The sequence below is a fragment of the Lissotriton helveticus genome, chromosome 9 (assembly GCF_964261635.1).
Source record: "Lissotriton helveticus chromosome 9, aLisHel1.1, whole genome shotgun sequence".
In the NCBI taxonomy this organism is placed as follows: Eukaryota; Metazoa; Chordata; class Amphibia; order Caudata; family Salamandridae; genus Lissotriton; species Lissotriton helveticus.
Genome location: NC_136070.1, coordinates 1061938883 through 1061951613, shown reverse-complemented (window position 1 = coordinate 1061951613; position 12731 = coordinate 1061938883). Strand labels below are relative to the sequence as shown.

Sequence of the window (12731 nt, the reverse complement as noted above, 5' to 3'; positions counted from 1 at the left end):
CTGGATTGAAGTGCAACCCATCTTTCTGTGCAAAATTCCAAAAACCGGCATCACCCGTTGGATCATGAATCATGACAAGCAATAGGTGCTGAAACATGCCTAGGAAATGCAAGGGCAGCCTGTATTCAAGGCTGTAGTAAAGAGTCTCTGAGTGCTCTTGCAGCAGAGAAGGGGGTATTGGGAAAAGCGCAACCATGCCTCTTGTGCAGCGCGTGCCTGCCTGCCTTTCCAGCTCTTGCGCTCTTGTCAGCTGGGGCCGCCTCCCAGGCCCGCACCCTCCTCTTTCGCAGCCCAAGGCACTAACGGCAGATATATCCCCTGCTGCCAACCCACCCCGAGCTACGGGAAAGGCAATTTTTGAAAGAAAGAAAAAAAAATCGAACATCCCAGCAGCTGCGTGATGGATGATGGGGGAGGGAAGGCGACGTCCAGGGGCAAAATATATCACAGGCACAGAAAAAAACTCAACGTAGATTGTGACTGCTGCGTGCGGAGAGCACACAACAAGGAGAACACCACAAACGCACGCACGACATTGTGACATTTTCAAATTATACTGCATTTCTGTAGGCATCGGTATTCAGTGTACCTTCTGTTTCAATTTGTTTTTACCATCTGTGTACATAAGTGTTTCGCTTGTTTGCCTAAAATTAATCGGGAGCGCATTTAAAAAAAACGGGAATAGCGACATGCTGCGCACATGGGGAGACATGGGCCATTGCGGGGACAGTTTGTCGCACTTGTATTAATGCCGACGCAATTTTCACCCAGAGAAAAAGGAATGTAAAAATATAGCGTTGAAACATGATTGAAACATTATGTTTAATTGCAAGCAGGAAAACGCAGGTTGTGCAAGTAAGACTGTCAATTCCATTCATATTGATAGGACGCCATATTTCCAATCTTAGACAGTAAAACAAATAAAAGTGCATTCTGGGAGTTGTAGTTTAAATTCATGTATATTTCACACATTGGTCTAATGTTCCAGCTACACGTGATTTCTAAAGGAAAATCCAGGCCTAAAAACCTGCTGTGCTGATGACATCACGGGAAAGCTCAAGGGGCGGGGCGGGTCAGGTGGTCCATGTGTGGTGAAAGCACTGAGGGGCATATTATCAAGGGGGTTTATCTCCGCTTTTTTGGCTTTAAAAGCCAAGAAAGCGGAGATAAAATTATCTCCCTATTACCAAGCTGTCGCTAACACCAGTTAGTGACAGCTAATAGGGGATAGCGACCATCTTGGGCCCCGCTTTGCATGTCAGTGATATTTATCACTAATGACATGCAAAGTGGGCGTACCAAGATGTTAGCGACTGGAAACAGTCGCTAACATCGCTATCTCCTATTACCAACTTTTGGAGATATTCGCGCTAAGCGCGAATATCTCCAAAAGCTAACACCTGCCCTGAGCAATTCTTCACCATGTTATCCAATGGGAGGTGGATAACATGGCTAAGAGCATTTGCTCGATAATGCATGAATATCGCTAACTTTTCAGCGATATTCATGCATTGCGGCAGTTTTTTATCGCATTTGCGATAAACCTTGCTAATAGCAAGGTTTATCTGCGATAAAAATCGCCGATGTGCGGCGATAATTTTTGTCTCTAAACAAGTTAGAGACAAAAATTATCGCTAGTTGTTGGTAATATGCCCCTGAGCTCTCTTAAACGAGTTCTGTCGGGCACGAGCGTTCCTGGGGTTGACAAGGGCTCAAAGGTCGCGTGCACCTGGGGATGCTGGAGAACCTTACAGCACTGGGGCCTGTGCGGATGGTTTCTAGATAGGCAGCTGTCTCTAAAATGCTAGTGGGGCTGTGCAGAGTCGAACACATAGCATACAAGCACACCAGGATCACTGGTCACTTAAATGGCGGTACTGTGGCACTGGAATCACTGGTCACTTAAATGGCGGTACTGTTTCGGATCAGTTTTGGGAGATTGGGGTCGTGGAACTAGCTATTCTTCTAGTCAGGTGCACCTATTCTTACACGCGCCCATCTGCAGAAGGTGTGCATAATGCCAGGGTTGCTTGCAACTATACACTCGTGGGAGGCACGAGGTGCACAGAGCTATGGACACACGCCTGCAGCTGTTCAGACTTCTGGTAGCCTTCCAGACAAACAGTTAATGTATGTTAGTACCGCACCTGCATAAGTGAAAATTGTTTTGTTTCTTACAACCACGCACTCTGTTTCCAACCTCACTTTTTCGAGAGATAAGGGTCCCTTCAGTCCTGCCTGCGTCAGGGCGCTCAGGGTTTGAACAGTTGTGCTCTACGGGGAAAGTTAGGGGTTTTGAACAACAGTGCTTTCCTGTGCATGCCAGGGCGTGGAGCTAGCTTTTGTTTCGAATGGCCTCGTTTTTTAATGCCTATGCTTCTACAATACCTTCGTAGTTATATTTTTTCTAACGAAGGTCAGCACCTAAACAGACATGCGTGTCACCTGATGCTAATGGGTGGGGTTGCCTGAAGGTGTCTAGGGTTTGCCTCACACTGTTTCTCCAGGGAGCTAATAATCGCTTATGCATGTTTGTGAGTGGAAGGGGCGGGCTAGGGACCTCAGCAGGTGTGTCTTCTGCCAGAGAGGATGCTTACGACTTGGGTACTTGCCCACCTGCGCTCTGGTGCCCAGCCATATACACCGCAGTGCAATCTCTCACACGGGTGTGGCTGCCTGCAGGTGTCTGCCCACAGGTGTGCACCCACCGGACGCTTCAGCAGGTGGGCAGGCGATACAGGCTGCGCCCACACCACAGGAGATTTTTTTTTACACTTGTAACGCCTAAGGGTGTCACAGACCGCCCGTCTGTTGTACATGTCTGCTTTCTCTCGCCCTCGCACCCCCGTGGGGATGGATGTTGAATCTACGGTCAAGGAGGTGGGCGGGCACAGGTTGCCCCCGCCGGCCACTTGCATGCCATGCACCACTTACCAGTCAACGTGCTGCTCGTCAATGACCAGCAGCTGTTTGAACTTCTTGGCTTGTCCTGTGGCCGCCGAGGTCTGCTCCACCAGCCCCGCCGAGGCGGCGGCCGCCGTCTGCTTCACGGCGTTGGAGATGGAGGAGAAGAAGCTGCTGCCGACCGAGGCAGACTGGGTGGACGGGCGCCTCTCCGGGGCCGGCGAGGGCGAGGGCGCGGCGGGTGGAGGCTGCTGGGCTGGAGCGGGCGCGGCAGCGGCAGACACGGCGGCAGGGGGCGGCTGCTGGGGCTCCGGGCGCTGCAGGTCGGTCATGTATCCATTGGGCAGGTTTGCGATGAAGCTGCTGTCTGAGAGCCGGCGACGTAGAAAGTTCATAATTAGGCAGGAGAAGCGCCGGGCGTAGAACGCAAAAACCGATTACCCAGAAGAAGAAAAAATCAAACAATAAAAAAAAAGATGCAACTGTATGTTTTGTGCCAAAATTAAATCCACAGTATTCTGAACGGATGCTCAGTTAGAAATGTGAGCGTCTTCCTCGGCTGCCACCCCTGACTGACGATGCAAAGCCAAACTGCAATATCCTCTTTGCGGGAGCAGGGAATAAAGGCTTTGATTCTCCCTTCTTCCGTATTCCCTCCAGCTAATTGGGGATCTCGGCGTGCGCTGATGGAGAGAGGGGCGGGAGCTGCCTGCTGCTGCTCTGCAGTGGAGACGCCGTCCCAGCCCTGCTCCTGCTTTCACGGATGCTGCCACTGTCAGTCTGATTCCAGCCTGCCACCGATGCTGTGCAGAGGACGGGAGCTGGGCTAAGTGGCTCCTTTAGTCAACGCCTTTCTGAGTGGAAATGAGCAGCAGCCGGCGGTTTCTCTATCTCTGGGTGTCTTTACAAAGAAGGGACCGACATTATATCATGCCTTATCCGAGTGACCTCTCTGGCTGTCTTCCAGGGAGAAAGGTGAACTGTCACTAGGTCCCGATGGGAACAGAATCAGAGTACCTTATTAAAAAGAAGCGCAAAGCAAGCCAAGCCCCAAAAAAGGATGCCAATAGGCTGAAAAAATGGTCTGCATACATTGTGTACCATTGAATTGGGTAACACTAACACATAGAAACTTGAGTAGGAAAGCCTATGTTATTTTTTTATTAAAAGTGCGTTGTTTAAATAATATCTATATATGAAGCCTTTATCCTTTTAACGCACAGTCGTGACCATTTTGTAAAGTACAGTGTATGTTTTTATATATATATTTTTTTATTGAGCTGAATTTTATGAACACAGAAACATTTGACTCATCAATCATGATTACAAATCAAATGAAAAAAAATTGGATAAACACAAACCAACAAACGGAAAGAACATTCAGAAAACGACATTTAGAACCTATTGATAAACTCAGAAAGTCCAAAAACTTAATTACTAAGATTGCCAAGAAATGCCCAAAAAGACAAACAGTAAAAAAAATACTCGTACTGCTGTTCCTTTCACATATAATAAAGTGTGTATACACAGTTTATAATGTGCATATAAAGTTCAATAATATTCATTATGACAATTTCATACGAATATAATAAAGTCATTAAAGCAGGAACACCTAGAGGAGATATATTAATTAATATTCAATACCTTCAATTAATTATAAATATAATAAAGTGTATGTGCAAGGCCAACTAGTGAGCAAAAGTCACTTCAACTATAAAGCGCATAAACCAGTATTGATATTTTCTTCTCACCAGATTAGATCGATCCTTCAGTCTGTAGCCATTAAAAAAACGCTATAGCCCTTTTGTTAAAGACATATTTCCACTTAAGGAGATCTCAGATATACTGGAACCCCTTTCCCTGGTTTTACAATCAAGTTAAAATACTGCCAGGAAGCATTACATTGCTTTGCATAGGCTTCCTCAAATTGCTTTATTCTGATAATTTTATTCAGCCATTCTTGATAGAAAGGAATCTTACAGGTTCGCCTCATTTGCAAAATCAAAGAGCGAGCTATAATAAAAACAATTGCCAAAAACCTCTGTCCTGATCTTGCCAGGTTGAAGATTGTCCATTAAAAAAACATCAAAAAGAATCGTTGCCTCATTGCCAGAACTCAAAACAATAGACAACCAACTCCCTAATGGGATTAACATAGGGCAGGAATAAAAAATGTGAAACCAGCCCCCTTCGCCCTAATGTTTACAATGAAAACTGCAATTGTCCACTGCAGGATACATTTATTCAATATTTCAGGAGTATAATATGCCATCCAGTGAGAGAGGAACGTCATACTCTTAAAGTTTGCCGATCTTAATGACCTATGTCCTAAAAGTGATATGGCCTGCCCCCTCCATCCCATGAAAAATGGCAATGTATTGTTGGACAATTTTTTTCTAGAATATTTTTAATGATATCAGATTGCCCCTCTAAATTCCATGTCAACTGATACCAATTCCCTATCCTCACCATCCTAGACCATAAAAAGCTTGAAGTAGAGAGTGGGTATCTAAACTAGGATTGAAGAGTTGAGCTCTTGATAAAGAAAAAAAATCTGATGATAGCCCAGAAAAAGTTGCGGCCGGTCTTCACTGCACTGAGCTGAAATCTCAAGCCATGTCTTCCATCTTCCTTGCAAAAGAAAATGCCCCAACTCTGAACCCAGAATGGCCCCAAAGACTAACTTCAGTCGGAAATGGTTAAACCCAAATGCCCTAATTCCTGAAGTGTGAGAAACATCTAACCTGTGGAAACATTATGAGAATGACATATACTCAAGAGTCTCTCCCTTAAATCTGATAAAACCTTGTATCTGTCTGTGAAAGCAATGCCAGCTTTTGTAGGAGGTGGAGAGCCAGTAAAGTCACCGTGTGCCCTGGGTGGGACCTAGGCACCCAGATTGGGTGCCCCTGGGGCCGAAATCCCTACTAAAAAATAAATATACACTCTGGGCCCTGGAGGATTGGGCCCTGGGGCCAAAATCGGTCTGGGGGAGTGGGCCCACACCCCCCTCTCCATTCCAAAAAGGCCTTGCCCTGGAGAATTGTGGTGCCTGGGCCGAAATAGGCCCAAGGGAGGGGTGGTATGTGGTCCCACTTCCATAGTAATACAAAAAGAGTTCTAAAATAGGCCGGCCGGGCAAGTCGCCAGAGGTCCCAACCCCTTTCACCACCACTCTGCAAATACACCTCCTGGTGCACTTCTAGTTGGGGGATAACGTTCTCTACAATCCTGAACGTCCTTGGGGGCAAACTATCCCTCTTATTACCTCCAATAAGTCCTCCAAAGCAGGATTGCTGAGATGTCATCTGAGTCCGTGCCCCCTTTCTCCGCCACTCTGCAAATGGACTTCCTGACACACTACTGGTTGAAGGATAAAGTCCCCTTGGCTGCTGAGGATCCTTGGGGGCCAGGAACCCCTAACCTTTCTGTTACCTCCAAAAAGTCCTCTACAGAGGGATTGCTGAGAGGTCATTGGAGGCCTTGTCCCCTTTCTCCACCACTCTGCAAATGCACCTCCTGGCACACTACTGGTTGGGGATGACGCCCCCTTGGCTGCTGATGGTCCTTGGGGGTGAACAACCCCTCCTGTTACCTCCAGTAAGCCCCACACAGTGGGATTGCTGAGAGGTCTTCCGAGGCCACACACCCCTTCTTCACCACTCTGCAAACACGCGTCCTGGTGCACTACTGGTTGGGGGATGAAGTCCCCTTATCTGCTGAGGGTCCTTGGGGGCCAACAACCCCTCCTGTTACCTCCAGTTAGTCCCACATAGCAGGATTGCTGAGAGGTCATCGAAGGCCACACCTCCTTTCTCCACCACTCCTCAAACATGACTACTAGTTAAAAAAACATAGAAATTCACTTAAAAAAACAAAGGTTACAACGACGCTATAGTTAGGAAATAGAATTTGAAAAACCTTAGAAATTCATCTAAAAAAACAAAGGTTACAGGGACGTTATAGCTAGGAAGTAGAATTAAAATAAACATTAGACATTCACAAAAAAACAAAGGTTACAGGGGCATTAAAGCTAGGAAATAGAATTAAAAAAATCTTAGGAATTCACTGGAAAAAAACAAATGCTCATATTTTACTCATACCAAATCAGTGAAATTCAGCAGTTATACATACCTGAGCTAGTTATAACTTACACCCTCACAATTCTCATGCTTTTGACCTCACATATTACATCACTCGTGACATGATCAGTGATATCAGTGATGACATCATCCACAGAACCACTCACCACACACCCACATACAACAACCTTTCACACTTGTAACCTTTGTTTTTTCCAGTGAATATGTATATATATATGTATATATATATATATGTGTGTGTGTCTATATAAATATATATATATATATTCAGTGAAAGAACAAGAGTTACATTGGAGTTATACGTGAAAAAGGTAGTAAGATATTAACTTAGATGAAAAAAAAACCTTAGAATTCACAGAAAAAACACCACCATTTAAAAAAGAAAAAACCAAGCACATTTGCAAGCTATACAGAACTGACATAAGTATAACTTGCTCCTCCATAAATTTCAGATGTCAACAGAGTAAATGGTGGGGGGAGTGGCCACTGGCCATCGCTACACTCTGCCTTTTGTAAATTGAGGGGTGGGGTTTCCGCAGGCCATCGGCATGCACAGCCTTCAGTCATGTGCAGTCAGGGGGAGGTGCCCTTTAACGGTAGTTTGTCAATTGGCTGACATTGTTTTGAAGTTTGTTTTTGTCCTGTAAGACTCCTGTGAGAGTCTTGTAGGTGTTCCACTGGGTGCACAGACATAATATCGACTCCAAAATATCGTTTGGACAGAATATCGAGTTTAAAATATCGTTTGGACAAAATATCGACAGGACAGAATATAGACAGCCAAAATATCGTTTTTAAGGTAAGTGAAGTAATATCGACTGTAAATAATATAGAAAGTGAAAATATGTAAGTATATAATATAGATAGTAAAAAAATTCGTTTTTATTTTTAGGGTTCAGGGCCAGTTTTGGGTTTTTGGGTAAAGGGGTATTTTTAGGGTTCAGGGTCAGTTTTGGGTTTTTGGGTAAAGGGGTATTTTTAGGGTTCAGGGTCAGTTTTCAGTTTTTGGGTAAAGGGTATTTTTAGGGTTCAGGGTCGGTTTTCAGTTTTTGGGTAAAGGGGTATTTTTAGGGTTCAGGGTCAGTTTTCAGTTTTTGGGTAAAGGGGTATTTTTAGGGTTCAGGGTCAGTTTTGGGTTTTTGGGTAAAGGGGTATTTTTAGGGTTCAGGGTCAGTTTTCAGTTTTTGGGTATTATTTTATTATATTTTGTTACTATATATATATGTTTTAATAAATATGAAATAAAAAATATTTATTTAACTTTCATTAATTATTTAATTATTATAAGTTAATTTAAGTAATGTTAAGTATATTTTAGTAATTAATTATTAATATTAATTTAATTTAACACTGTTTTTAGTAAATACGATATTTTTTACAATTATGTTTTTGTAAACGATATTTTTAACTCGATATTTTTGTACTTACCTGTTTGTAGATAGAAACTCGATATTTTGTCTCTCGATATTTTGTCAACGATATTTTTGATGGTCGATATTCTGTCCCTCGATATTATTTCAGTGATCCGTTCCACTGGACCACACAAGTAGCCGAGCTGGTTCATTGCAGTCCCACAGGACTGCAGTGAACCCAAATATTCTTTCTCCAATTTATAGCCCTAGGGTGTATGAGGTTCTTTTGGCCCACCCAATCTCAAGGCTAAATGGCGAGTTTAACCCTACCCTGGCCCCTTAAGTTTTTTATTTTTATTTCTGTGACTCAGGGACTGAGTCCTAAAATATCGGCTGCAACACTTTCTTCATGTTGCTGAGGCTAATCACCTTGCGCAGTCTCAAGGGTGTTTCCTGTGATTGCCCAAATGCGTTTTGAAGTTTTTCTCCATGGGAGTTCCACAACAACAGATATCTATACATTTTGACCCTTAAATTCCATAAAACACTGAATAGAATAACACCAAATCACAAAATCACAATTTCTGGATAATATTTAGCTTTCTGCCGAATTTGATGCATTTATGTTCAGCTGTTTTTCTGCATACTTGTCTATTTTTTCCAACAGAAAATACACAGGAAAAAGTGTTTTGGAACCCCCCTTTTTCTTGTCTCTGACTTGACAGATCACCCCAAGACATTCAAGAAAAGAGCTGAGGTGAATTATCTTTTTTGGGGGAAAGTTTCATGAAGATCCGCCAAACAGCTCCACATATTGTCAAACAGCATTCATTTATGTAGGCTTGAATTAGCAGAAAATAGGCAATTCAATGTGGCTCTAAAAAAGGGGCCCCTACCTCCACCCAATTTCTCTGATTCTATTTATAGGCATATCAACCTTGATGGTAACTATTCTATCCAGGATGCCCAGCTCTTCCCTTACTTTCTGGCCAGTCAGAATTGAAAAGTTCTTATTCAGAGCGTGAAAGGGTGTCGTGAACTGCTGGACAAGCAATTATGTTGCAGTATTTAGCTGAATTTAAATCCAATTATTGTCATGGATGAGAGCAAATCAAAATTACACTGATTTACATCAAAAGCAAATGCTTTTCTTTTTTATAAATCATTAAATCGTATAAAAATGAATCACAATTAATTACAATAAAAAACACCTTTCGATGAACGCAAATCTGAACAATGTACTTCCGGATTGCTGCCTGTTTTTAAAGTCAATAGTCCAAGTCACAATTATCTTTATTCGGTTATGATTTGATCATAAAAGCACAGAATAAAAACATTTACATGTTTAAAAATATAAATAACACTTTAAAAGCATTGGGAAAAGAATTTCTCATTAAAGTGCATAGGTTCTTCTCAATTCGATAGCAGCAATGATATAATTAAGAACAGCAGTGCAAGCAACAAGCGATTGTTATCTTTGTAAATAGATTAAACCCTCTTTATAAGAATCAAGGTACCTATGCTGTAGATCAGGTTGCTAAAAAGTGCAATCTAAAGGACACATATAAGTAGAGAGGGGAGAAGGGTTGGCCTAACGGCTAAGGCGCTCGACCTCGGACCTGGGGATCTGGGTTCGAGTCTCGGTAACGACGCCAAAAACCCCCTGTGATTCTGGGCAAATCACTTATTCTCCCCGTGCCTAAAAAAATGAAACGTAACTGGTGCTATGTAAAGCGCTCTGATAACTGATTCGGTTCGGTTCTAGTTCGCGCTATATAAAACTCCGAAAAAAAAAGTACAAAAGAACTTAACTTTGGGCAGCGGATTGGGCAGTAACAGAGTCACATGGTCAAAAGGGGAGGGAAGCGAACCAGGAACCCACTAGTGGGAAAGACACAAACAAATGAACTGTGTTTAACCTCACCCTAGTGAGATAAAATCTAGGCCTTGTATTTGTTATCCAATTCAAGTAAAGCTCCATACCAGAGGATGTAGAAATCTGCATATATCTTGTAACTGTAAGCATATCAAGAGACATTTCTAGTGTAATTCCCTCTTTATAAATTTCATAGCTCCATTTGACTTTCATTTTGATGTCAGGACTTATACTTTGAGGTGACTCTGGACAAGGAGATCCCAGAATTCCACATTACATTTAAAAAGGTCAATTGGAATCCTGTCTGGACCAAGGGGTTTTCCACTTGCAGCACTCATAATGGATTTTTTGACTGCAGCTAAATCTACAAGATCAATTAGCCACTCCTCATTAATGGGGTAGCCTTCAGGCATGTTTTCATTAGAGCCCCCACCATCTTTATTATCTGGATTGAAAATAGAAGAAAAGTGGTCAATCCAGTCAGCCTAAGGGATATGTCACTCAATGCTAGAAGCTTGGCTTTCCAAAAAAAGGTTTGGTTAACTACGGCCCGAGGAGTCTGCTATCCTAAAATTGGCTGCTTTGTGTAACTCCTCCCTAGCTTCGTTCTGATGTCTTTTTTACTTTGTTGCAGGGCTAGCTTATATATGTTTCTTGCTTCCTCTGTGTCAGTAATATCGCATGGCATTTTGTTAGTGGCCTGTTTTAGGGCTTTGAGTGCTTTGGTGCATTCAGGACTAAACCATGAATGCTTGGCTCATTCTTTGAGGAGTTTATTTGATATGAGCTTACAAAATATAGGTTCACAGATCTTCATAAAACAATCCCAGATTTTGGGTGCATCCTCCTCTGTGAAGAGACAACTAGTGACCTCATCAGAAGCCTCCACCACCGTGGAATTAAACAATTTGTGTGGATCTATTAAACCTGAATGTTGACGAACCCCCTTATTTGGTTGATAGTTAATGAGGGCATGATCTTACCTTGTGTATCATTTTAAGCAGAGGTTCAAAAACTTACTCTAACAGGGTTATGGTCACTGTGGGGGATTAAGCATACCTCATAAGGGACTAGGTCACATGCCAAATCCCTAGAAACAAAAACAAATCAATAGTGCTGCCTTTGCCCCATCCTACAAAAGTGAACAATGTACTTCATGATCACTGCCTGTTTGAAATTAATTGATTTGAAAAACAGGAATTAGGTACAAACATGTGCTTACATCATTGGACTGTATAAATGTAATGGAGTTACAATGCGAGGAATCTTGATGCACAGGGGGCTTCTTTAGGAAACTACCTTTGGTTGACCTCATTCAGTTTTGATGTATTCTGAAGGGATATTTTTGGAAGGTGGTTTATTAGTAGGTGCAGGTAGGTATCTACAGCTAGTAACAACACCACAATCACAAATAAGGTCCCGTCAAGTTTCAGTAAATTAATCCTTGCTCAACCCTTGGTTGCTTGGTATACCAGTAGTCAGGCATAACTTAGGAGATAGGTGTGTAAAGCATTTAATATCACCAAAACTGTAAATAATTAAAAGCCACATTACAATAAAAATCCAACACCAGTTTATAACAATAGTGAATATTTGTATTTTTAAAATGACACCAAAACGATAAAGGGAACCAGAGATATGAATTTTTAAAGTTTAAATAAAAAGAAAGGTGCTTTCAGGCGCCTAAAAGTGTAAAGTGCCAATTGTGGCAATCTGGTTACGCCGGACTGGGACAAAGTCAAAGTTTCAGGCCGACCGGATTTGATGAGTGGTTGGACCAGGGCAAGTTTTTACCTTCTGACTTAGTCACTTTTTTGGAGCTTTGTCTCTTGACGTCGAGCAATTGGGTCCTCGGATCTGGGTTTCAAATTGATGGTGGTTGCCTGCTGCAGCACAATACCTTGGTGAGCACTGGGGGTCTTTCTCTTCATCATCGACAGCGAGAAGCTCTGGAGATTTCAGCGGGCCAACCTGCACAGTCGATGCCGGTCTTTTTCACATAAGTGGAGAAAAAGGTCCTAAACTTTCAGATCTTATTCTGAAAGGTTCCTTGAGGGCTAGAAAGGGTCCACAACACCAGCCAAAGCTTCAGAAACTCTGTTTTGCCTCTTGGGAGCCTGGGACTCCAACTCCCACAATGTGCATGGTCGGTCCAGGAAAATCCAGATGAAGCTGGTTAGCTGGAGTTGTCCTCGTAGTGGACGTCGCAGGCGGCTTCTTCCAGCACTTTTCTACCTGTTAGTCAGGGAGTCCAATCCTTCTCCTTAGAGACAGACACATTTCTACTTATGTGGCTCCTTTAGAGTGCAGCAGGTGCAGTTCATCTGAGTGCAGTCCTTTTTTGTGCAATCCAAGGTTCCAGCAGGGCAGTCCATCTTCTCCAGATGTTTTCAGGCAGGGATCCGAGGTGCTCTTGCAGCTCTTCCATATTTATTCCCCCTTCTGTCCTGGCAAGGGCGCACCCTAACCAATGGGTTTCAAGTTGCCACCCTCTGC

At 43.0% G+C, this 12731-nt stretch overlaps 1 protein-coding gene across 1 annotated transcript in view; it reads right to left on the bottom strand.

The window, feature by feature from the left end:
* SYN2 (synapsin II) overlaps positions 1 to 3910 on the bottom strand; it is a 1086516-nt gene extending 1082606 nt beyond the window's left edge. The window contains exon 1 of the mRNA XM_078661415.1: positions 2935 to 3910. Coding sequence (XP_078517541.1) covers positions 2935 to 3299 — 365 coding nt within the window. The 5' untranslated portion in view covers positions 3300 to 3910. The remainder of the gene's footprint in view (positions 1 to 2934) is intronic.
* Between the last annotated feature and the right edge of the window lie 8821 nt (positions 3911 to 12731).